A 27,783-nucleotide genomic window follows, 5' to 3' on the forward strand; every position below is an offset into this window, starting at 1 on the left:
GGTGAACGTCTTTCTCAGTAATAGGCAGCCGTGTAGCTGGTATGTAATTCAATGACACAACTCCACCCCAGCATCCCCCACTCCCCACAACACTTATCTGCTCCTTTACACAATCATGGGAACAAGAAGGCTGAGTGTTCCAGCATGTGGAGTACAAGACTGAATCTTTCTGTTTGTGCAAAAGCCACTACTATAATGAATGGGCTCAGAAAACTTTGGCCAGAAGGCTAAACCACAGGTAGGAGAGTCCAAATATTCTCCATTTAGCAAAGCAATCACAGGAACAGCATAGACCTCAGGGACGTTACAGAGCTCCGAGACCACAAGTTATCCTTCTTCTCCCTCTCCAGGGTCTGTAGACTTTTTCCTCTCCCTTGCTGTAGCACATGTGCCAATCTAAGCCAATTTCCAAGAGCTGTCTTACTGAATTATTCTGAATGATTAAGAAAATTGTCCCTGGTTATCAAAAGTATCTGAGAAATTGAAGTATCATGCAAAAGTTAGAAAAAATAAAATAAAGTCTACAGGAAATAGAAAGTATCAGAATAATTCCTGCTTTACTTTAGATTTTCTTCTGTTGTTTAACAAAGTTAATCAACCTCTCAAGACTGTATTTTACCATCTAGAAAGTCCTCAGCTTGAAGCTTCACTTATAACCTCCGCATCTAGCCCCTATTTCCAATGTAAAGTTTTACTCCAGGTACAATGCAACAAACTCATAAACTGCAGCACCCAATGACAAATATAATTTGTAGAAATGTTATTGTAAAAAGAAAAGAAAAAAAATCTTACTTTTTAGCAAATACTTTACAGGCCACAGGAAAGTAATTTTGCATCCATATGGCTTCAGCTAAGTAGACAAGCTAAATAGGCTTCACTGTTGGCCGCTTGCCCACAAATAGATCTTATGATTTTTAACCTACAACGAGTGACACACAAGCGTAATCACTGATAAAATAAATAAATAGGTTGGATGGTATCACCTACCAAGCAAACAGAAACTGTTTCTTACAGCTTGTTAAAACCACTGGAAGTTTTGTTTTGGTTAGGTTTAGATTTCCTCTATTTTTTTAAGAAACTAGATGTACAGACAAGCATTTGCAATTCAGGGCTTTACATGAATTTAGTTAATTATATGCTGTTCATCCTAATGACCACATGAGGTGAGGTGAAAACCACAAAGGCAGCAGAAACAGGTTTCTGAATAGTACCCTATCATCCATGTAAATTGCAAATTAAAGGCCAGCATATGTGCTCAAAATAGAAATTAGGAATGGAGTGAATTTAACAACAGAGAATCAAGAATAGTGGTGATAAAGTTGGGGAAATGTGGTCACTTATTGCTCCCAAATGACATGATCATATAGTACATGAAATAATGGATCGTGGTTAATTTCAGGGGGAGGGGGGGGATAAGACAGTGACAGTCCTTTATATTTCACCATTTTCAATTATATTAGATGCAAGGCCAATTGCTATAGCTTTCCCTGAGTGAATTATTATTCTTCTTGCACCTAAACCAGTATACCTATTACTTATGTCTGAGGGAAAGTCATCTAGCATTTTACAAATGTCTGCAATATATATTTGCTCCATTCTGCAGCTTGTCATACTCCGGTGAGAATAAAAATGTTATGCAGCAGAACAGTAGTTTGTCAGAGGTAGGCCAAAGAAAGAAAAAATATGTTTCCCATTTCCTGAATAACCTCAGTCCCTGGATGCTGACCCTTTCCCATTGGGGCAGTGTGCTGGCCTCTACTACACAGCTGCTATTCTGTTCCATCTAGTGATTTTTTTTTTTTATAGTGCTATGTTAGAACAGTAAAACCAGAGGTATTGCAGGAGAGCAGGGAACAGATGTAGACAAGGCAAAGCAACCAGCTTGGTGTGTGCACCCATGGGCACCGAGAAGATGAAAACTGGAGAAGCCTATGAGAGGCAAGAAGAGAAAACAAAGCCTGGTCAAGCAACAAAAGAAAGGAAACAGCAGAAGCACCCAGGGAAGGAGACATCTTTTCTCCTGAGTTGGTTCAGCCCCTTACCAAGAGGCTCAAACCCTGACTGGAACCTCCAGGCATTACACAATACCCTTACTCCATCTTCACTTCAAAGGATTGCTCAGGCTCTACCAAAAAACATCACCAAAGGCTCAAGAATTGCTCCTTTTTATGAGGACCACAACAGGCCTACGAAACATCTTCACAAACTGATCTTTGCATAGGAGTAAGTAACCGAGATACTGACAACTTAAGAGCAGCAGTGAAAGACCTAAATGGAGAGTTACAGCAGACCAGTGGGAAATGCAAGCGAGAAAGAAGCTGGGACAAAAATGGGGAAAAATTGTACCATCTCTAGTTTTGAAGTTGCAAACAGTAAATTATAAATACTAACTAAATTTAAAGTGTTTTTCTACCCCAATTTGAAATTACAATAAAAAGTGGTTACATTATTGCATATTTTTAAAAAACAACGATAATCTGAACAAAAGCCATTTCTCATCTTTAATCCCAAATGGGATTACATACTCTGAATTGCCAGTAGTTTTTGCAAAGCATGGAAAATATTCAGGGCTTGCTCATAATTAGTAGACTAACTGTAACAGGGCCAAACCTCCAGCTCTTATAAAAAGGCATAAGGTCCACTGAGGATAAACATGCCGGTCTATTTACTCCAGCTGAGGGTCCTGAAGATGCTTCACCTTTCATGATGGTGCCAGTGCACTGGAATGCACTACAATGCTGCAAAGTAAACAGATTTCTAACAAGGCTGTAAAACATCTCAGGTTGTCAATCAACAAAGGGAAACTTCTGCTACATGGTGACCAGAGCACACCTAGGTTTAAAGGACTGAGACCTTTTCTGAAGTCTTTTGTCTTCTCCGCTATTCCAATTCCAAAACTAATCCAGGCTATAGGTAATAAATTATTAAAATAGGCACAAGCAGCTATGAACACATTTTGCCCTCTTAAGATGCACACACAGAAGTTGGCAAGGAGCTGGGCACACCTATCTGCAAAAGAATTTGTCTCTTACTGTTCGTCCCTGCTTAGTATTTTCTGAGCTGCAAGTCCACTAACTAATGGCCCGTCTCTGCCCCCTTTTCTCTCATCTGCACTTTGGGGTCCATCAACACTAAGAAAATGACTAGCTGGTGACAATCATCATTGGCAACAGCTTTTCTGATCCCCACTCAAATGGTGTTGAAAACTGTTTCCCGGCTTGTGTAGAAGAGACAAACACATTTCTGGCCCATTACAGATTGATGCAGTCATCCTTTCCAGTAATGGGCTTGAAAATTGATTGGTCCCAATTACATCAGGAGTAAACACATCATTTTCAGCACCAGTTGGAAGTGGTCCAGGGGGACCTGCTGTTGACAACCACTGTCAGCAGAAAGTTAGTCAGTGAAAGGTGATTTTTCTAATGCAGATGCTGAACAGAGAGCCAGGAGAAGCTTGACTTTAACATGATCTGCATCAAAACAAACATCAACATTTTGGTACATTATTGATGGTATTTAAGCACATCAAGTTTAAGATCTGCTGATTTGGTCTTATCAGAAAGAATGTAAATTTTTTGTGTGTGGATTGTGACTGCACAATATCCAGAACATGAAAAAAAAGCTTACTCCTAAGACAATATAGACTTCTTAAACATTCAAATTTAGATGATCAGTGAAACATTATAAATTACCACTACTGACATCATATGGACTGCAAAGAGAATACATATACCTCAAAAGTTTGCCCAACTGTCAACTAACATTTTAAAAGCAGCACTGTTTCGTACATAAGCGTAAAAGAAAAGATACCAGGGCTCCAACCTCAGATCTGCAAACTGCCTTTTTAATGTCCACAGATGAGTCTATTGCAGTTTTCTTATTTGTAAAATCAGAACACCCCTTCCTTATTTCATACAATGTAATGCTGTGAGGAGAATCAATAATTTTAACCAAGCAGAACTCACAAATTGCTGTACAAATACTTAACATTGTTTTGCTATTCATAATGCCCAGTGATGGACCAGGTCATGGAACAGACAAAACTGTGATCCACAGCTTGGAGTACCTTCACCAAATGCAGCTTCTGCCCAGGCACAATGCTGCAAGTGTTTTCTTTGCTTTAGAAACTTAATTGACATGTCATTTCACTGTTCAGTTACATTCTTCCATCCGTTTGATCCTCAGCTACACACACTATTTTGTGACCTGACGGTTTCCTAAGGGCCACCACCTAATTTTGGTCCCAAGTTTGGAAACTTCTAGATGAGCTAAATGACATCAGCTAAATGACAGGCATAAAGTAGGCTGATGGTCACTACTTCACTTTGCTCCAAATGCCTTTGTGTGCCAAAGTCACATCATTAAAATTCACTTCACAACACAAACACAATTTATAGAGAAAAGTACTCTGGTTTGGATAAACATGCATTCGTTCAAGCATTTGTAGTATTTATATTATTTTTCAAGTAAATTCCCTATCATTAAAAAAGTCACTTTTGTTCTTTCGAGAGCAATTTTCTTCAGTCTAAGTATGAAGAAGAGAAAAATGTTTTTCTTATACATGATCACATTGTTCAGGAGATTTTACAGTATTTCCCTATTATGCAGCTTCAGCCCACACTTATACAGCGTGTTAATGATATTCAAAGTGGTGTGAAGGCCTACAGCACATGACAGTTTCAAAATGTCAGCACAAATGTATTGTAAGTTGAATACAGTCTTAATTTTTAAAGGAAATTGCACATTTCACAGAGTTGAGTATAAATGTCAGCCTTATTTTAAGGCTGAGTAAATAGTCTTAAACACATCCTAATCCTATTAGATGCAAACCCTGCATGTAAAGGTTGAATTGAATTGGCAGAGCATTGTAGGTAAACATGCATTCTGCTCCCATAGGTATACTGTACTGAGTGGTGGATAAAAGAGCTTTGTCCTTCTATTCCCCCAGTAGTTTCCCTCCTTTTTCCTTGCACTTTCAAAGCTGTGAGTCTACAAATAGCCTGAAATAGTTCGGAAAGACAAATGCTCCACATTTGGGATGCTCGCTATTCCATGCTCTGACTCAAACATGAAAACTCACACGGCTCTTAATTAAACCTGCACTTACAAAACAAGAAATCCGCAGCTATTCACCATGGTGCCCAAACAATTACCTGCAGGAGCTGTGTAACTCTGCTGAACAATAACTGGACTTACATAATTTGCTCCTTATGTGTGATAAAGATACACCCCCATTGCACTGCATCCCCCCATGAGCAACCAGAAAGAATCTGTTCTTAAACAGATGAAACTAACTGGTTAGAGTTTTATGTTGGATATGGAGGGTTGGTTTGATTTTTTTGAAGTTTGCTCAGGCTGAAAATAATTTCCTTCATGTTTTTTCATTATTTTTAACATGCTGTTAAAAGTTCTCATTTATGAAAACATTCTTTCCTCCTATGTTTGCCTTCATTTCCCTTTTTTTGTGTGCTTTAAGGGTGAAAGAAGATGAAACAACTGAATTTCATTTACTCTCACATCTGTACCCTGCTCTCCTTAATTCTCTTAGCAGGTGATGTACAGCTGTAGAAGGGGACTGGGTTTTGCACTAGCATACTAAACCTCAGACCATGATGAATTTGATTCAAAAACTTGTCTCATCTTCCTCCTGGTCCCACCACCTTCTCTGAGAGGGATTCCCATCTCTCTTGCCAACATTATTTCCTTCCTTAGTAGTCCACCATCATTCCTACTGCTAGGTAAAAAACCTCTTGCTTATGGGGAGAGAAGTTCATGTTCCCAGCTCCTACCCTCCGTCAATCTGACATCCTGATGCTTCCAACAGCAGAGACGGCCAGAGTTTGACAGGAAGAGGGAATTCTGTAATCAAGGCAGGTTGCAAATTACTGCTGGGAGTTCCAACGCAGGTATTTCCCAGCAGAAGAAAAAGTTATTCTTCAAACATAATGCTTCCCTGAAGTTCTTCCAGCAGCCTTTTAATCAGCAACCAGCTGTCAAGATTCTGCACACACGGACATACGTCTAACATTGACATTTAGCTTTCAGCCTAGATAACCTAAGAGTGTTTGTTACACTGTCAGTAGGGACGATAGGGTAAATTTAAGTTAATTCAAATGAACACCCAAGCTTCATTTTCTATATTGTTAGCAGCAAACAAATATCCCATTTATCTGAGAAACGAGTTATAAAATCACATACCAACCTGACTTGACTTGCTTACCTGAGAAGAATGAAAATGGATCATAACCTTAAAGGTATTTACATGTCAGCTGCTCTTACTGGTTTTGTGTACCCTTTAAAATGACCTCGCTATTTTAGCCAACCTTCTCCTAAAATTTACTTTTCTCATAAGTAAGCTTTTACAAAACCTAAGACATTTTTCTTCAAAGTTGTGTTTGTATAGTTCAAGACACTAATCTGGGTAGCATTTCCACCCCTAGCAATGGTGCATTGAGCTAGTATAAGCTAGCTCAACTATGAAGTCAAACCTGACTTGTAACTAATAAAAAATGTAAATACTATTATTAGGCTTTTTATACTGTGAAAACCTAAAGAATTTTAAGAAGTTAAGAAGCAGCTGTTAAAAAAAAACTAAAACCAAAAAAAACACAACTTCAAAAATATTGCTAAAAAATTAATTTGTAAATTATTAAGTAAAACTACAAGAACAAATACTTTGGTCAATGGCATAACCTAGTGCCAGGCATCAAATTGAACCCTATGGCTCAGATTCTGTAAAATAAGTCATAAATTGTTCTTTGGAACTCATTTGATACGTACTGGTGAGATGGGAACAAAGTTATTCATGTGCATAAAAGTGTGCAAGAGTAGGGCAGAAACAGCCCCCCTCTCTCCTCTAAACAGAACCCTTGAAGTCAACTACCCAAATGTTGACAGTGTAAGACACTGAAACCATGCTGGTGTTCATGTAAACAAAGAGCTTTATACACTTTTAAAGTTCAAGTAGGTACACATGAATTCAGAGAACCTGTCTTTGTAATTTTATTTCAAACTGGTAGCACTTAATAACAGTTACTACTAATAAACAATAACAACCGCTTTCCACTGCAGTTTAAAATAAAAGTCACATACCATTGCTCATAGCATATTTTAAACACACATCGTGTCCCAAATTACTTCAGAGCAAATAACGTAAAAAAATACCAACTAATGAAAAATGAAAATATTCCATGCCCAGTTCATTTCAGTTAGCTATAATAGGTGTATCTACCCAAAACAAGTGACCTAATTTCAGATGGAGGAGTACTTACATCACTCTGGTATTTATTGACTTCCATAGCATGCTTAATATCTGGAGGCTCCTTCATATGTGCATAATCTGAAGTTCCTTTCTCAGCATAATGTTTTTGTTTATAGAGAACCTGCAAAAAGCAACATTACACTTCTGTGACCTCGGCAGAGCAGGTATAATAATATGAACTGGGTTAAACCTAGCATCATAGAGTGCTTGTATTCAGGAAGAAATGTAATAAATAATTAAGCTCCTTAATGGAACCAGAACCCTGAAACGAGAGCAGCTTCTACCCAAAACAGACACATATGAGGCACAGTCAGCAGAGAGATTTCTCTGAGTCTGTTATTGCAGCAGAGGTATGAGTAGACAGGAGGAAGAGAAAGAAATACACAGAAACGGAAAATTAACCTTAACAAGGTGAGAAGACAGCCCAGGGAAAAGCATAAGGGAAAGCTTTTTTTGCTCATAACACACTTGAATCTATCAGCTAAGTAACTATTTCCTTAGGTTTCTTTTTTTTTCCTGTTTTCAGAAAAGAAAGAAAAGATTTTGTGCATTCCTCATAAATAAACAGGTTTACATGAAATACTCATAGCCCAAACATCTATTTCTTCCACTGTTAGTAAATTACTAGCACAATACACATTTTGACTAGCCCCCAGGTTCACAAAGAAAAATAATGTTTACATTCAATTGTCATCATGGTAAAGGAAAATGGAATTGGATTGTGAGTTTATAAACAAATTTATTTTTGTAATAGAAACTGAGCTAATGTTGGGCATTCATCCAGCTTTCACTGTACTGTGTTATGCTTATACACACACTCACATATTAAAACTGCCAGAAAAGCTGATCTTGCACTTATCCTTGTCAGAAGCTTTTAGGCTTACATTAAGAAAATTCACCAGGTTTTGATGCCTGAAGAAGCAGCAAGCATCAAGAAAATTCATTTTCTAATAGCTCTCAGGAGCAAGCATTAAAATAATCCCCAAGAAAACAGCAAATACTAAATAAGATTGAAAGCTGATCAGGAGGAGAAGGATTTGAAACTAAAGCCCTCGATAGCAATAAAAGAATACTGTGAAAGTTTTGAGATGGGAACTGTTGACTACAGTGATTCAGACTCTTTCAGGACAGGATACTAGAACTGTGAGAAAATGTTGTATCTGTTTGTGTTTAAGGCAGCAAGATTGCATCTGAGTCACAGATCAGGGTGCCCAAGGCAATATATTAGCATCTGCCCTGACTATCTCAGATTACAAAATGATATATAGGCTGAGAGATTAAGACAAAAAGGGGTGGGTTTTTTGCACTGCTACTATATGAATGAAAGTATCAGATTAGGAAACTCAAAATGTGCCATCTCCTTATACAGTGTAAATCCATCATGATCAGGCCTCTGGGGAAACAAACACAACTTAAATCGAAACAAAAAAATGTCTATAACCTCCCTATACTGATTACATCTTGCAACTGGCAAAGCAAATAATCTTTGATAAGACTGAAGCATCACTAACAAATGATCCCCTGCAAAAGTGTAACTACTACATAAACATATGCCCCAAAAACTATTTTGCTACTTCTCCTGCTTCACACTGTCACTTTTAAGATGTTCCCCACTTCATACCATTCTGAGAAGCAGACCCATACAGTTACTTCCAAAATCTACTAATTTACAGATATTTTATTACACTGCCACTTTGCTGGTTCAACATCTATGTTTTTCTGTTGGTGAATGGGCTATGTAACCAAGACATCAAAAAACAAAAGCACATCAACACCCAACATGAGAAAACTAACAGAAATTACAATTGTGTCTCTACTATCTTGGGAAAAGATGACTGTTTCTTTAGCTTAATGTAGGAATATTTGACTTGCTATTTGACAGCTGTGTTCTTCCTATCTTTTCACATTAGTCTTATTAACTGACTTAAGCAACCTTGAAGCAATCACAGGCTAGGAGGAGTTCAATAGCTGTCTAGTTTAGTTTTGGACAGCTTAATGCAGAACTATTCCCAGACCTGTAAATCAGTTCCAAGGAAGCATGAAAAAATTATTTCATCAATATTCTTAGAACCATTATTTTACATGTTAGCATGTGTACACTTATTTCTCATTTCATGTTAATTGTCAAGTCTTAGCTAAACTGAATTTTCTTTATCAAATCTACATACGAAACTACAGAGAGATCAAGTATTATCGGTCACTGACATAACCTCTACTCTGTAGTGGCACCATTTATTAAGTCCAGAAATACAAGGCAATTATTTAAGTAGGTATGACTTCAGATTGAACTAATTTGTAAGTACTCATTTTTTATTTTTTTAATCTCTCTTGTACACCAGTGTGTCAACAGGAAGCTGCATTAAGGAAGACTTTGTGCTCTTTTAACTTATCTCCGACTGACCCTTTGATTTGGAGTACTTTAAACACTATTAAATTTTTATTTTTATATTTCCTCTATAGTCAGTAAGCTGAGCTCTGAACTTAAAATCCACAGTGTAGGATTTTGTAGGAAGAAATGTTCAAGAACACAGAAAATGCCCTTTTAATCTCTAGATAGAGAATTAGATTATCTGATATATTTGTGTAAAACAAAACTAGAGAAGTCTGGGAGACTAATACCTGCTACCATAAAAAAGAGGAAATCTTGAACATGAGATTTGATACCACAAAAAACTATGAAGAATTACATAAAAGACTGAAAATGTGTAATATTGTTGTAAATGATGCAGTAATCCACAAAAATAACTTTATCATAGTAAAAAAAAAAATACATATGAAAGTAAAAGGAGGATTCTGCCCACAAGAAAAACTCTGAAATTTTCTCTGGAAGTTGAAAATATTGCTTAAGATTCACTTGGCTCATCATCTTTAAAAACAAACAGAAAATACTGTTGAGCATTGACATATAGTTACTATTTGAGATATTGCCCTGTGCAAAGGAGAAAATTAAACTGCCTTCAGTTTGCTTTAGATTATTCCTTTCAGATAAGAAGAAAAACAGTGCAATCTCTTCTTATGGCAGAAATAAAGTGATGAAAAAAGTGATGAAACGCATACTTTTTTTTCAATGTTGTTTCCCCCTCAAGCAATTTTAAACACCTTTATCATTGTTTGTGACACCTTATTAAAAACAATGTTCTGCGTAAGGAAGAATTCAGTATACTGGTCTTCAGACAAGAAAAAGACTTGGCACAAAGCTAGCAACGATCAGAAATTTTCCTTCAGAGATATTTTCCACAGGAAAATTGCCATTTTTCCAGAAAATGTCCATTTCCTCTCAGGAAAATCAAAATGAGGGCTCCCTGCCTAGACCGCTCTCATCAACTTTATTTTCTCATTGCAGAGAACAGGGAAATTGGTGAGAGCTTTGTAGGCTGGCAAGGAGGGTGAAGTTACGTGGTGGGGACAGGGACTTCTGCTCTCTCTAGCTTACTCTCTCTAGGGACAGCTATGACAAAAGAGAGAGAGGGAGGAAAATCTGGTTGCTTACCCTCAAGAAAGCTATTTAGAAGGCGACAGTCAAATTTTCTGTGTAGAGGAAAAAAACGAAATTTATAAAAGCCACCCACATATGTGGGCTTATGAAGCTTCTTTTTCACTCTCCTGAAACATTTTTTCCCATAAACAGCGTCATTATTTTTTGTCAAAATTTCAGATGGATTTCCTTCTCTATGGGTATTTATTTCCATCTTTGTGCCAGTTCTACATAAAACACAAAAGAGCAAACATGGGCTTTATGCAAAAGCCAGCAGAGGTGGTCTTGGTTTAGTCTTTCCTCTGTATCTTGAAGAGGGAATTGAGCTTAAATCAATACAGCCAATACATAAATCAATACAGCCAATACGGGGAGAAAGCTCCACAGGAGGAGAACCACAACTGTCAGGGTGTTGTACTCTCCATTATGGCAAGATCCTGTCAGGGCTGACATTGTATGGCTGGAACCCTGCAGAACAAAGCCCTGGCTCTGCGGAAGTCAATGACAATTGCCATATCAGTTAGAGCATGCAAAAGTGATAGATGGTGCTATGGGCAGCCTGTTTCCTCTGGAGAGGACAGCGAAGGGCAGCTGTAGGTCGGGAAAAATTTCTTGTGAGAAAAAGGAAATTTCCCCTAGTTGCCTCCAAGCTCCTAAATCATGAGTGTGATCTGAAACAGTGTATAAAATTAATAAATTGGGCTAGATCTAGGTGGGCTGAAAACGGAGCTGCTGGGCAGCAGCAGTGCAGCAGCACCATTTCAGGATCAAACATCAAATCATGGGAGAGACCATTTGCCGAGGACACACGTGTAAGGAGATCACCCGGCAGAGGCATACCAGCCTTGGCAGTCCTGTGCCAGCAGGCAGTAGTGAGGAGAGTCAGTGGCTCTCTTTCTTCCTCACCGTGATCCCCCAGTCCCAACACACCTGCTTGGCAGAAGAGGCTACGGATCCTGCCAAGAACATGGCATCACAGAGCGAGAAAGCACCTGCTTGATCTGGCTACAAAAGCCCGGCCTTGCACCCAAGAAGCAAGAAAAGGGAGTCAAAGGTGTAAATTTGTTCAAATGTGGATGGGGAGGAGGACACGTACTCTTATTTTCCACCTCTTGGGAAATCAGCACCTATTTAAAATCAGCTTACTATAACTGAGAAACAGACTGCAGTTCTGTGCTTGCAACAGCCTTTTTGCAGGAGAGTTGGCACAATGGCCAGACGGTGCTGTTCTCTCTCCTTCCTATGGCATACCCTTGGTCTCCTCTTGCTGAAGTGATGACCTGTAAATTCACAATCCCAGCTAGATAGATGCAGCAGAAATCCTCTCTGCCATATCCTGACCCAGCTGAAATCCAAAACCCTTGTATTAGCTACTTAGGTACCGCAGTGATAGGCACAATATGGATTAGATTTGAATACTGTAGAGAAGATTTTCCACTAGAAAATCCCCTAGGATCTCTCTCAAAGTAGCATTAAATTCAGGTCCACTGCAACAGTAACCACAAGTTGGAAAAATGTGTCAGTGTATCTTTAAGTTTTATGGTAGATTATGATTTATAATGCATCTATTCCTAAGGGGATGGTATGAATTTTACAGGAAAAGTTTCTGTTTAAATATAACTCATCCTATATGCATATTTGTTTCTCTATGACTGTTGCATGATTGAAGAAAACCTTCAAAAATATCAAATTAAAACGTCAGTCTTTTCCTTAAAAGGGTTCTTCTGATGAATCAAATGGTTTCATTTTTAGTCTGTTATTTATCTTTTCTGCCACATCACTGATGTTAATTAACCTCATTTGCGTAAACTAATGTAGAATGTACTCATTTGGAATGAATCCAGGAGTAGATCTGTGGCAAACTAGTTAACTGATGTTTTATAAATCAAGCTAATGGTTTAAAAATGTTATACAAGTTTAATTCCCAATTTATTTCTACTGTAATTCATCTAATCACTCACTTCACAATGAAATGTAACATTAATGTCATTTCAGCTACTGTGCTGCTTTAACTTGAGTGTATATGTTCCATTTCAAACTATGAAAACTAAAATATACTTTATGTTATTATATTTGCTTAATACAGCCTTGATTAACACATTGTTTTAAATCAAAACATTTCTCCACAAGCTGTCCTGAGATTCAGTGCTTTCTTTTGTTACGAATATTTTCCTTTGAAAAAAACCCATGCATTAGAAGAATGCATATTGAGATACAATCAATAATATGGATTTAGGAGTGTGTTCACTTCACAGACTGGCCGTATTAAACTATACGTAGTTAATATCTTTAAGAGAGGAGAAAGGCAAAACAAGAAAAATGTGGAAATGCTTGGTGGACAGAAAGCCATGGTCGTCTATTGGTTGTATTTCTCTTGAGTAACAATGAAAATCTGTAACTTCATTCATATTACACATACTTAACACTCACAATTCCACTGAGATCAATGGAGGTGAAGGGTCACCTGCCTACATTAAGGGTATTATATTTTTAAGACCCTGGAGGCAACTGAACTGTAATTCCTATTTTACTGGTTGTTTGCATGTTTCACACTATGTTCAATATACCTGATTTCATATTTTTAATTCTATAAAATTTGTTGTGAGTGGTAGTATGTAGACCATCAGAAATAAGTTTACTGCTACCAATAAGTGCCTTTAAAAGTCATTAATTTTTTAAATTTTTTTTTCCCTTCAGAACCAAACATTTTATAAAGCTAATATAACATCCAAATTGAAATGGTTGTTATATAAGATTCATCTATTCTATAAACACAGTGCAATGTCACTGAATTCAATAATTCCTTATTGCATTCATGGATTTCTAATGGATTTCTTTGAATTGATGAATGCACTAGAAGTTTTTAAATGTATATTTAATAAACATAACAAGTAAGATTGTCAACATTTTAAAAGTGAGTGGCTCTTGAAGTTAAGAAGTTATGGTGATAAACTCTAGATGATAAACTCACTGAAATAAATCAAGCAGACAATCAAGTATCCATTCAAACATATTGTTCAAATGGGTCATATTCTGTCACACAATTCATCTAAAAATCGTTTTTGTGATTCTAAAATTGTACCTTGCTCTGAAGTTGCGTTACTTCTTTTGCAAATACACTGTCAATTGTGGCTGGCATCTGCTGATAAAGAGAGTTGGAAAGGTCTTTCTTAGCAGCTCCTTTATACTTCACCTAGAGGGGAGAAAAAGGTGATATATAATGCAAAAATTAAGATACAGTAATCATACTACTTATTTTTCCTATTAAATAAAATGGCAGAAACCATTAGAACTGGAAAAATCTAATGCTGTCATAAACTTTCAAGCAATATCAGATCTTTAATAACTTTAAAATACTTTAGGTGGATGTGTCTAATTCACAAAGCAATGCTAATTAAATTCAATAATTTTGGGGGAAGTATAAAATAAGGTAAGCAAGGCAATTATTTTTCTATCCTTTTTTAAATAATTTCCAAAAACCAAAATTATCTTTTTTCTTTCCATTTTCCTGAGTTCTGCACAATGGGAGCAATGAGAGGCCAACAAAAAATATTTTACCGATTAGTAAGTAGTAGCAATTAAATGTAATGGGAAAGGACAGGAACATTGAAGTTAGCATGTCTGCCATTATTTCTACTCAATCTTTTCATATTACAGACTCATTTTTAAATTACTTTTTATTTATCCTGTACTTTCTCCAGTGTTCAGTACCAGGAATTCCTCACAAAAGGGTTTTATGAGAGAGGCCAGAATAATATTTCAAAATCTGGGAGGCTTTTGCTTCAGATCTAACTGTTTCAAATTCATAAAACAATAATGTCAAGTACTGCTGTGAAAGTAATTATAAACATCAAAGATATCTTAAATGATACTGTCTAATGTCATTAATTTACTGTGCAATATACAGCTGTTCATTGGAGACTAGTTCCCCGTATGTATTATATATATCAATAATTTGCTGTAACATTTGTTGCTGTTTCCCAAAACAGAGGGCTCTTTTTCATTGCAGTAGACATGCTGTTAAGAATTTCAGTGTTCAAGTTTTGCAAAAACAGGTTATGGGACACTAGAGGTCAGTAATTTACAAGATAAACCATCCATCACATCATTGGCTTCAAGTAATGCTGCAATAAGCAAACAGAGTGCTCAACACTGTGATAACCTAAAACATAGGGGTTTTAAAATTTTGAAAAATCTTTCTGTCTCTAAATCTTTCACTAGTAATTAGCAGTTTTTCTTTGGAATCGGACAGATGGATTCAATAAACAGTCTATATTGTGCTTTTGTAGATTACAATAGTCTCTCTCTTAGAAAGTATAATTTCATCACATTTATGCCCCTTGGGACATGCCACTCTTTCTCAGAAAATATAACAAAAATATTCATCAGATGCATTTATAATGAATGTAGCCACACAGCAAACTGATATATATCAGAAACAGAATATAGAATGTATATAAATTACGTAACTCCAGACAGGGATACTGGGATGTTCTTTATCATAATCATAAAGGTAGCACAAAAAATGAGGCACCAAAAATTTAAGTCTTCCAAGGCTCACAGTGACAGAAAAATCACTCAGAACCAGCAGTTCCTTAACAAAAGCAACTCTCTGTCAGGTAAAACTCCTGCTGCTGTTCTCACCTGTGGAAAATAATCAGAGATGCAATCCTATGACACCTTGTAGCTGGGACACTAAGAGCTGGCAGTAAACTCTGCTCTGGCATTTTGGAAGTTGCCATTCTTTCTTTGCCACTACAGTTGTGTGTGTGTGTCTGTGTGTATGCAAAGACCTAAAAACTCTGACATGGGTATGCATATATACGCATGCGAGCGCTCATGTGACCTGCAGATGCCATTGACCTGATGTCTGCCCCAGTCCCCTTGCTGAAGGGGGACTGTTTCCTTGTCTCCTTCTGTTTGATACCAGGCTGTGAATTCTCCACAGCAGGGAAACTATGCACAGGTATAATTTGCAAACCTTATCACTGCAGCATAAGAAACAAGAAATCCTTTTTCTGTTCCTCAGTTTATCCATCCATAAAATGGGATAGCTAGGACTGCCTCAGAACCATTAATAAAATATCTTGGAATCCCAAAATCAGCATTGCATAATTCCCTATTATTATTACTCACATATACAGTATACACTAATTACAGCGCTTTAAGTCACTTCAGCTTTAAACAGAATTGTTACTTGAAATATGCCATCCTTCCCCTGCTAAAAACCACCATATTCAATTGAGAGAGTTTTTAGGAAGGGTAAGAAGCAAAAAGAATTCTTCAATCTTTTTAGGTCTTACCTCAGAAATAAAAGCACCAAGACTTTTCACATGTTTTAGCTGCGGCGTGTCAGGTACAAATATGCACTTGCCTTTAGATTTTTTAAACTCTTCTTTATAGTGTATCTACAAAGAGGAGAAAAAAGAAGTTTCATTTTCTTAAAAAAAAACCAGAAAAATAAACAATGGCTTTTTTTTTTTTTTTTTTTTTTTTTTTTTATGGATACTATGCTGGGTGGCTTGCAAACACCTCAGGCTGGATCAAATTAAGCCATAAAGGCAAACACCCAGTTTTCACACACAGTACCAGGGCTATGTAAAAGTCACATAACTCTCTAATAAAAAGATTAAAAAGATTATTTTCCTCTACATCTACAGCACATTTTCACCACTTTTGTGGATGTTCTAGTATCTCTAAAGAAAGGAGAATCAAATAATGGATCCCTTGATCTCAAAGATAAAATCGTTAAACTAACTTCTAACACAGACCTAGCAAGCACAGAATCTGTATAACGTAATCAAATGCCCTTTTATGAATCCAAGAGTTACATGAATAAATTCAGAAGGCCACTGCCAAATCATTGCCTACAAAGCACCCCAACAGTCATGACATGCAAGTAATAACAGAATTTCTTTAAGAGCACACAAATTTTAAATTGAGCCATTTTTTAAATCATGTGTATACACAAAGGAAACCTTTTTTTTTTTTTAACCAACCAACCTACCAACCTCCCTCTTACCATGGGGCAAACAATACAGGCAGGTATAATAATAATCACATGACTGCTGATGAAGCCAGAGTTACTCTTTGTATTAGTGAGACTGCGAGAAGGATAAAATCTATGGACGTGGTAAATGCGTAGGGACATTTATTATATAAGAACTGTGTGAAGAAATATGGTGAATTATGATGAGATGGACTAAATATAGACACTTTACATGGATAGCCTTAAATGTTTTTAATGACATTTCTTTCTTTGTACATAAAATAGTTTAGTTCAATGCAAATTGAATTATTTAGTATTAAGCTTTCATGGTTATTATCTGCTACTATTTCTCTAACCTCATTTTCACATTCTTCACAACAGCAGCTTGCATTTATGCACTCTAGACTTGCTGACAAGCAATGACAGGAGCAATATGATCTGCATCTGAGCATTACAGAAATATGCAGACTTAATTTCCTCTTTCTCTGAATCTTTAATGGATATCACAAGTTCTAGCCTACGCTCCTCTACAGGGTCTTGGAAAACTCATGAGAAGGATGGCAGCTCACACAGAATCAGCTCCTGTACTTTCTGACGCCAACTTTCTGTCCACCACAAAATGGGTTAGATAATACCAAATTCATCTCAAACTGATGATTACATAATCCTCACACAGGAAATAATTTTGGTTACTACTGAGCTCATCCACGTTTGGACTACTGAAGGAATCTACATCTCATTACCAAATCATATTGTCTGCCTTTGTGGATTACAATGTATTCTAAATAAATTGTCTGGTGAACAATGGGTGTAAAATTACTGTGCGTCATTATTTTACTCAGGAACCCACAAATCCAATAGTTCATGTAACCTGTGTGTGACACCGTACTCCTAGGTAATCACAGAGCAATACAGTAAAAGGGCAGTTTTATGATAAACATGAGCAGGCACTTACCGTTCAACCTGCACACATGCATGCATGTACTTGCAAGCGTGTGTATGTATGTGCACATGAGCAGCTTAAAAAAAAGGCTTCACAGAATTATGTTCATTCACAGTGATACGGCTGAGAAGGGACATGGGAAATCTACAGAGCTGACTGTCTACTGGTTAGGTTTGATGGCGTTCCCGATAGAAACTCCTGTAAAGCTGAGACTCTGATAGAGGAGATGGAGAGTCTTGCTGCTTACAACAGGATAAATCACCCACAGATATCTGAGAGCTGACTGTAATTACATCCATTTTAATTACAGAGCAATAATTACATTCAAAAATCAAACATGAAAGCTTCCCAAGGTATCTCTTAATTGGGGGAGAATGACACGATATGACTAGAAGAAACAATCAAAGCTATTCTGCTGTAGAAGTCATGCTTTCAAAATAACTGAAAGCAGCAAAGGACTAATGCCACCTCCTTACTCCTTTATTACTCACATTTATTATAGTAACCCATAAAGGCCACAAAATGCACGCAGGCTCAAATAAGCAATGTAGAGAGGACATATAACAAAACATGTAGTCAAACTCTGATCCAACACAGTCCGTTCTGCTACGGAAGTGTCTGCATCGCTTGGAATCAGAAAGATGGAAGATGAAATGGGACAAGTATAATGAAGTCATGACATCTGCACTTAAGTGTTCATTGTAAATGACGTAAGCAAGAGGCGTAAGAGGTTGGCTATGACTGAATATAACCAATGGCTGGAAGGAATAGGCAGAAAAGCTAATATTCCTCTTCAAAGTTTGGGGCTACAAATTCAAATGTCTAAATTACTAAATAGGAAATTTTGCCTGCGAGTGACCTACCCTTCACCACAAAATACGCTGTTTAGGTTGGTAGATCTGGTAAGCCTTGTGAAAAAACCAAGTAATAGGAAAAATTTGCAAATGATGGCCTGGAGGCACCACTGCTCTTTTGATATACTTTTGAAGTCCAATAGCTCACTAAAGGCCCAATTTTTAATAGCTCTCTCCTGATCCCTTTCTTCTCCCTGATTCACCATAAAACTACCCTGACCAGCAGCACAGCTATCCAGTAAAAGTGGATTAAAATTCCTAGACAACCACCAAAACAGTAAGCTTCAAATTGCATTTTTTTCTTAATGGATGTTACATGGCAAGATCAACTTTATAAAACAAGAGCATCCAACCTTTAGGCTGAAGCTTCCTGGCTCGCCAAGAAAATTCATCTTGCCTCGTTCCATCAGCCTTTTTCATGGGGGAAACACAGGAGGAGACTGTGGGCTAAAGGAAAGGCTCCGATGGCAACAGCTTAATCCAAGCAGCCACTTTTCCTTTGTATTCAGGGGCACATATTAATCTAACTTTAATATGAATCTACTCAAAAAACTGTTCTTAGTACCTTAACATCAATGATGTAACCATGTTGAAAGTCATCAGGCCAAGATACGTTATAGAACTGTCATCTCTCAAAGACCCATTTAAGCTTAGAAAAGCCATAAGAAGGTCTGAACCTTCTTATCTAGCTCTTATGCTAGACCAAAAGGGAACTTTTTTCCACTAAGGATTCCCTTTCCAACCCTACATTTCTTAATTTATAATCTCTCATAAGACTAAGAGCTGTGTCAGACCACAGATCCGTCTAACACAAAATCCTCTCTCTGTGGCCACAGAAACCTACAGAAAAGCACGAGAATAGGCCAAGCATACAGTATTATTGCCCCACAGTATTTTACTAGTCTCCAGCAATTTGGACCTCAAAGTTGTCCTGAGTTAGAGGCTGTAACTAGTAATGGTGACTCCAGAGAAACAGCTCCACCCTGAATTAGGTGGGCACAACCCTATTGGCATGAGTGGAAAGGCACTCTGTTTCTGCACTTGACTCTAGGTCTCTTTGGCCCTTGCTTTAGAACAAAGAGACATGCTAAAGCAAAGTTGGACTCCGTACAAGGACAGTTAAATGGCAAGTAGTACTACTTTTTCCTGTAGGGGAAAAGAAGCACTGGTACCATACATTACCAAAATTCAGCAGAATCTTCAGAAGCAGTGTCCACCTCTCTATCAAAAAGGATTATGATAGTTTGGTCAATGATCATTTTATTCATATAATAATTCCCCTCTCTGCTTATAACAGTATTCACAACATCACACCACACAATCAAAACAAAGAAGAGATGAAAATATACCAAAATATAAGTAATACAAGCAAATGGACAGGCTCAATTTCAATATGGAAGAGAAAAGGCCTGGAAAGGAAGGTGATTCACATAAATCAAACACACATGACAGTTTTGAAAACATCTGTGGAATAAAATTGCATAATGGAGGGAGATTAAATGAAATGGCTTTAGGGAGAAAGAGTCCAGGGGGTATCACAGCCACAGAACCAACATCTGCCAACCTCAAATGAAAATGGGGATTTCCTCAAGAATCGGAACACTTCACAACTTCACCTATGTACAGTTCAAGGCTGACAGTTACGCCTGCACTAAGGACTGCCTTCACAACACTTTTTTAAAACCGTATTGCCAAATTAAAGTCAGCCTGCAAAGAATGCAGGGCGAGTGTAATGCAACCCCAGTATCTCAGTCATGAGCACTCCTGGCGCTGCATTCTGATGGGGTAACTGTGCTGACAGCTCCACCGGCAGAAAAAGAAAATCACCCAGTCTCGTGGTCAGCAAGGACACAGGCTGCTGTCCCAAGGTCATCTTAGGGCCAAACCGCAAGCCCCATAAAACCATTATACAAATAAAATGTACAGATGTACACCAACAATACATCCACACCACAAGCAGTTTGTGCAGATTCATGCAAAAAGGGATAAAGAATATATAAAAAGTTCTGAACGTTAATGAGTCAAAAATCAAAGGCAAGAATGCAAACTCCTTGCAGTTTATTGGCCTCCACAATGAAGAGTGCAGGGTGAGGAACTTACCCCCCAGCGCACTGGCCATAAGAAATTCGAACTATAGCAAAAATTCCGGGAAACAAAATTCACCCCCTATACATACACGTATTTCATTCAAGCCAATGAAGAAACACCTACTGATTTCAGCAGAGGCTGAATAAGGCCCCAAAACTGGATGCCATTTTTAAACGCAGAGTCTCTGAAATTAAATTGGTCTGGACCATTACATATTACTACTGTTTTGAAAGCATTAATGACACTTTGCCATTACGCTTTACATATCTCAAGGAAAATCTAACACACTTGCAGGCTAAACGCATCCCAAGCTTTCCGCAGAAGCCCACATCCCTGAATCATTATAGGCTTCAGGAACCTGGCTTGACTTAATTATTCACCTTAGCTCCCAAGCCCCTGCAGAAAATCAGAGAAAATACAGCCACTCCATTTATCAGTTAACAACCACAGCCAACACTACTCCTAATGGGTATACAGCACAGTAGTAATTCCTTTTCAATTAAAGAAAATATTTCTTCAGCATTTTTCAAGGAGTTTTTGCCTTTAAGAACAGCAACCATGTTTAGAAACAAGTTGCATGGAAGCAATAAATGTATTTTGGGTCAGGTAAGTGCTCCAGGTCCATTTTCATTTTGGCCTTTACATAAGTTGACAGGCAATTATTGTACCATATGCCATTTTTTTCCCAAAGAAAGCATATAGATAACCATCAGTAAAAATATTAATAATCTCTACTGCTTCCTAAAGTAGCTCGAGATTACAAGGGAGCTATCTTGGTAGCTTCTTTTAAGGATCGATCCAATTTTCAGCACTCTTTCTATGAAAATTAAACTATTACTGGATGGTGTATGGACAAAGAGGAAACTTTGACCTTGTCAAGTCACACTTTCAAGCCAGGACTGTAACACCTACGCATCCCAGATACTGTTTTTCTGAGTTACCTATTCTTTTCTCATACGTAACCCCTTATAATTTATACCTTAAGTGTAGATTCTGTATGTTCTAGTCTCATAAAATCAACATACTCATTCACCTTGAACAATAACATCTCGAATCTAAACATCAGATTGCAACACAACATGAGCCAGACGTCATTTTTCGGTTTCTTTAGAAGAACACTTGTTAAAGCAAGTCACTCTCTCCTCAGTAATGTATCCTCTGCTGCCAGCCACCACCCTCGCAGGAGAAATATCAGTCCCAACTCCTGTTCACTTTGTCACTTGCAGGGACAAAGTTACTCTTCAGACGCGCTTTCCCGGGGGGACACAGAAATAAACTTCCACCAAGGTAAATCTGATGCTGTTACACTGAAGCAATTGGATCTACTCCAATTTAAAATGTCTTGGATCTGATCTATGATGTTTATATAATGTCTGTATCTGATTGACAGTATATAGGCACATACTGCACTGTACATATCTGAAAAAATATGTATCATAAATCTAAAGCCACTGGAAAGAGAAATGCAAATGTAAGGATGCAAACAGTCACCGTCACTTACATCACTTATAATTTCACTGCATTTTCGGGCCAGTTCCATATTTCTGTCCTCAATAACAGGCTTGAGGAAGACCTGTAAGAGAAAGGTAGTCATTCCAGGTTTATTGTCCTAAAAGGGTAGCAATAGAAGGAAATAAGTACTTTTCAAAGGTATTGGGGTTTAACTCACCTTTTCTTCTTCCTCCCCATCCTCATTTTCACCTTCCCTGAAATCCTGAATGACAGATACTCGCATTTTAATACTTTGCAGAAAACAACAATGGAAACTCTAAAAAGGTTCAGCGCTGCAGGAAACAGCTCAGACCCTACAGCATGCCTGGAATCAATGCTTCATTTGTGTCCTCCACTGCACTTAACTCTACCAAGGCTCCTTCTTTATTTAGGCAGCACTTGACAGCCTTTATCTGAACAATTCAGTGTGAGTGAACTGAAAGGCATTGCAGATGGCCTTGCTAGCTATCAGTCGCAGCAGAGCTAATGCTTTCTTACAGATAAAATATAATTAAATGACCTATCCCAGTCAACTATTTTTAAAATTACTATGAACACACTTAATTAAAATACCGTGATGCGGTTAATTCATAACATAAGTAACTTAGTAAAATTAACAGAGGCTTAAAAGGGGAACATCGACTCTAAGTTTACGGGAAAACTGCCCAGTTCTAAGATTCAAGGCATCAACAACTCCAAAACCAGTTATCACAAAACTTTGTTTTGTTGGTCCAATAATAGAGCTTTTAGATCAAAAAAAAAAAGCACACTACTCTCATTTTCCAGTAGATGTAACTGCTAGTATATTTTTCAGGAAATACTCCTTTTCCACAAAGCTTATAAAATTCCTTAAATGCTTTCCATATCACATCAGCTACAGGTTAAACCTGTGCATACATAGATACAAACACGTCTGTATACCTACAAGTATACATGGCTATGTACTTACACATGTATATTCCTTCATTGTTAAAAACTGTCATGGTCTGTAGTCTCAAAACCAACCTTTTCCAGTACGAAGTCACTGACTCCAGCTGCAATGAAACTGAAAGATATCCTTATGTCGATGGATATAGTGTCACAGTGTTTGCTTCTGTAAAACAAGCAAGGAGGTATTACAGGACCAGTTGGTGTAACCAGCATTTTAACATTATTTTTCTTTCCAAACTGTAGCTTGTATACTTCTCATTTTATAGAGGGCATGATTTTGAACTTCATCTTGCAAAGTGATTCACCACTACACAGCTTTGCAATCAGGCAAAGATACAAGGAATGTGTGCTCTTAAAAAACCTCTTCAAAGAATTTTAAGTACTTGTGCCCAAACACAATGTCCTTAGAGCTTATTTAAAAACACACATTTCTTTAGAAAAAGAAACATTTCAAAGAGGAAAAATACAGCATTTGGCTTAGTTAAGGTCTGAAGATTTGAAAAGAGTATTAAGAACAAAGGCACAAACTGCTTTCAGCCTATAATAATCAAGAGACAGAATTCTTTATACGTTAATAGTACAGAAAGCTTCAAGATTCTCCATTCCGCTACTTCAAATATAAGCTCCTAAAGTTCAGATTTGGATTGGCATTGTTGAAGTTCAGGTTGAAACCTAGAAGTCTGGTTTGTAAAGGTGAGAATTACCTGTAATTTATGCTGACTACTTTTGGAGCTCAGGATGTTTCATCCTTGTGGAAACAAATGGTTTAGTCTTATAAGATGGGTATTCACAGTAACAGGCCATTTTCAAAGATTATGGCCACAGCAAATATAGTCCTAAACAACAGACTCATGCATGATTTCAAGGAGCACGTTAAGGAGACAGAGTACCTACAAAAGTGCCAGACAGAAATGCAGCACCAAGGCTTCATTTGGGGATTTTTGTGATAATATTCCAAATACTATATTCTTCCAGCGCAGTTAATTTCCCTTTCCTTCCCACATTTAATAAATGTAGGAAGTGGAGACATTGAAAAATATTTAAGAGAGTAGAGAAGAGCTATTAGTAGCTGCAAAGCTTGCTGAATATGGGGAAATCTTTTGCTATATTTTGCACCAGAAAGCAAATATGGTCAAAATGGCAAAGTCAAAACTGTTTGGGTTTTGGGGGAAAAGGGGGCTGTTCAGCTTTTTAACATGCTTACATTATAACTGGTGGTTTTTCAGCAGCTGGACATACCAACATTTATATATTAATTGTGGTTTTCCTGCAAAGGTTTCTGCATAATTAAGATCTGCTTTCTCTTTAGCATGATCACTTTTGGTCAGCCCTGAAGTGGTCACGCAGTTGGATTAGATGATCGTTGTAGGTCCCTTCCAACCGAAATATTCTATTCTATTCTATTCTATTCTCTTCTCTTCTCTTCTCTTCTCTTCTCTTCTCTTTAACTGCTTTGACAGAATTCATTTTTTCCCATTTTTGCATGATCTGGGTCAGGCATAACTGAGCATTCAAATATGCTATGTCCCATGTAACTTCCACAATACAAGGATTGCAAGACAGCTGCTATACCTCATCATATTAAAAAAAAAATATAATAGTATGCGCAAAGGGAGTAAGGGAAAAAATATTACAGTATCAACTAACCATACACAAGTTATTCAAAATGGCACCTTCACATAACAGATGCAGCAAGAGACTGTATGACACAGAAACCTGCCTCCCTTTTCTTCACCCTCCTCAAAACACTGAATACTGTCAGATAACATTCACTGTGCAATAAAGCAAGCCTGAAAATTAAGTATATCCAGATATATAATTCAGGGAAGAATTTGTTACGACCATTTAAGAGTTGCACAGTTTAGAAATGCATTATGATTCTATTAGCAGCCTGCAGGTCAAGAACAAGCTTAGGTTACTTCCATAAGAGGCAATAAATAATCTAGGACCAGCAGGAGTGTTTGGCATTGCAAATGCTTGTGTATGTTTACAAATATTTTTAAAACTACTCTAAAAATACTAAATCTAATCTGTATAAAGACCTAGTTAAAATGCTGAGCTTTACATCCCCAAAACAATTATGAACTATATTGTATTAAAGATTACTTTTCACCTGCAAAACCTGCATTTTTACCAAAACCTCCAAACTGACACTTCTGAACCATTTCCACTGTATATAATGGAATAATCCGTAGTCATTTCTTCTGGCATGAAACAGCAGAGATTAAACAAAATCCAGTTGTACAGAATTTTAAGAATACACTGTAATGGACTGCTAAGCTGCGTATACACAATGTTTGCATGCATACAGGGCATGGCAAAATTAGAATTTATTATTGCATTATAGATATCTTAATATGCACATAAAGGGGAGAAACGGTTTCTTCAGGGAAGTACCCAATATGAACTCATTCAAATTTTGTAAGGGAATGCTGCATAGCTCCACATTTCTACTTCCAGCCACCCTGCATGGATGTTTCACATCTCAGTTCAAATTTAGCCTTAAGAATGAGGCTATTTTGTTGAAGAAGCTGCAACAAAATCAAAATAAGTGTACATTGTCTAGATTGTTCACAGAAGCACAGTATTTGCAGTACACAACCTTCACTGTGTATGAACTTTTGATAGAGAAGACAAGCCTTCTAGAAACAAACTATATGGTTTATCCTATGAAAGGAGACGGCTGAATCTCCCAACACTTAAGCCATCATTCGATTGTGTCAATGTAGTGTTTTTTGACACAGAACATTACTCAAGTACTTGGTCTAAATGCATATCTGCTGAGGAGGCAGAAGGGGAAGAAACATGGGTTATAAAGGAGCCCGAGTCCCCATGAGTATGAGTTGGCCCAGCATGTGAATGATTCTGGCGCACAGTTGTGCAGCTTTCCCACTTTGATCACACACAGCTCTGTCCACATCTGGCCAAAGCCCCACCACCTCCTTGTCCTTTTATCAGTCTTTTAAGAAATACATTTGGGAGATGTTAGCCCAGAAAGTTAAAAGGCTTCATCTCATTTTGGCCCCGATACACATAACAATTTAGCAGTGACACTCAGTTCTGTCGCTGAACGAACAATACCGTTGGATTTTTTTGGCATAATCCCCAAAAGCCTTCCAAGATCTGCAATATCCACATGCACTGCTGAGCTGGAGGAACTTCTTAAACCACTTCACAGAACAGCAGAAACTGTGCTTGTCCTAGAAAAGGTACCAGAAACGTCACAATCTCAAACCTATTTAATGCAGAGTTCCCCATGGGATATAGACATTTTTTGCAAACACATACTCATGGAGACATTGTCTAGCCCAACTGGATCTTGATGACAGAGCATTTAAGATGTCTGTATGGTACAACTAGTTTCATAATAATACCCAATCTAATCTAGTTACCAGAAGCAGTGTAACTATGCTAGCATGACACTGCCTGAGTTAATAAAAACTCTTTCCCACACAGCTAATTATCCTGAGAAATTAACCCATTCAGAAGTGGGAGTATTTATCAGGGCACAAGACTGTGCCATGCGGATGTATCCTTAGCTGCGATCAGCAACAATACATTAAAACAAACCACCATAAAGCTTTTTCAGGTACTAATGTATTCTAAAAAAACCCAAAACCTCAGCTTCATTTTTCTGACAATATTCATAATTGCCTACTACATTTGCACAATAGTTTTTAACCCTCAAAGATAGTATTTCCTAAATGGGATATACAGTTTCATCTTTTTTTTTCTAATTTTTCATGTTAAGAAATTAAATCCTCAGCAATGGAGGACCTATCGCTCCTACAGCTCTCTTCACAAGTTCATGCATCAGGAGCTGAGATGCCACGTTTGACTGCATTGCAACTGTTTAATCCACTCTATCGGACATAGCTGTGACATTTCCCTTTCTTGCCAAGTGTCATAAAGCCCCTTTCCCCTTACTCAAGTGTCCAACAGGGTATGAGAGTCCACCAGAGCTAACAGCTCTGGGGTGTAGCAGCTGAGGCTCTTCAGCATTCCTCACCTCTTACTAGTGCCATTACAACAATGAATAGTCAAGGTATTTATTCCTATTACCTACAAAACTGGAGCCCTGATGCTAGTCCTGTACACTAGCAGTCAAGAGACCTGCATGCTAGTCCCCTGTAGCCAGTGGAGAGCAGAACACATCCAAGCTAACTCTCTGCCCGGCAACTTGTGGCTCAGATTTCATAAGGCTGTTCTACAGAAGATGGCTAGAAAATAAAATTATCAGCTGACTGGGTTACTGTGTGAGGTATCCATATGTTGTGGTTTAACCCGGCAGGCAGCTAAACACTACACAGCCTTTCGCTCACTCCCCCCACCTCAGTGGGATGGGGGAGAGAATCGGAAAAAAAAAGTAAAATTCGTGGGTTGAGATAAAGACAGATTAATAGGACAGAAAAGGAAGGGAAAAATAATAATTATGATAAAAGAATATGCAAAACAAGCGATGCACAATGCAAATGCTTGCCACCTGCCGACTGATGCCCAGCCAGTTCCCGAGCAGCGGTCACTGCCCCCCCGGCCAACTCCCCCCAGTTTATGTACTGAGCATGACGTCACATGGTATGGAATATCCCTGTGGCCAGTTTGGGTCAGCTGTCCTGGCTGTGCCCCCTCCCAGCTTCTCGCTGGCAGGGCATGAGAAGCTGAAAAGTCCTTGACTAGTGTAAGCACTACTTAGCAACAACTAAAACATCGGTGTGTTATCAACATTGTTCTCATTCTAAATCCAAAACACAG

At 37.8% G+C, this 27,783-nt stretch overlaps 1 protein-coding gene across 1 annotated transcript in view; it reads right to left on the reverse strand.

Annotated features, from left to right (window-relative positions):
* Positions 1-22,345, reverse strand: part of NEBL (nebulette) — a 98,593-nt gene extending 76,248 nt beyond the window's left edge. The window contains exons 1-5 of the mRNA XM_009330561.1: positions 22,280-22,345; positions 22,112-22,183; positions 16,040-16,144; positions 13,819-13,929; positions 7,272-7,382 (exon numbers count right to left, since the gene is read on the reverse strand). Coding sequence (XP_009328836.1) covers positions 7,272-7,382; positions 13,819-13,929; positions 16,040-16,144; positions 22,112-22,183; positions 22,280-22,345 — 465 coding nt within the window. The remainder of the gene's footprint in view (positions 1-7,271; positions 7,383-13,818; positions 13,930-16,039; positions 16,145-22,111; positions 22,184-22,279) is intronic.
* Between the last annotated feature and the right edge of the window lie 5,438 nt (positions 22,346-27,783).

This window comes from Pygoscelis adeliae, unplaced genomic scaffold, assembly GCF_000699105.1.
Source record: "Pygoscelis adeliae isolate BGI_AS28 unplaced genomic scaffold, ASM69910v1 Scaffold27, whole genome shotgun sequence".
NCBI classification, from domain to species: domain Eukaryota; kingdom Metazoa; phylum Chordata; class Aves; order Sphenisciformes; family Spheniscidae; genus Pygoscelis; species Pygoscelis adeliae.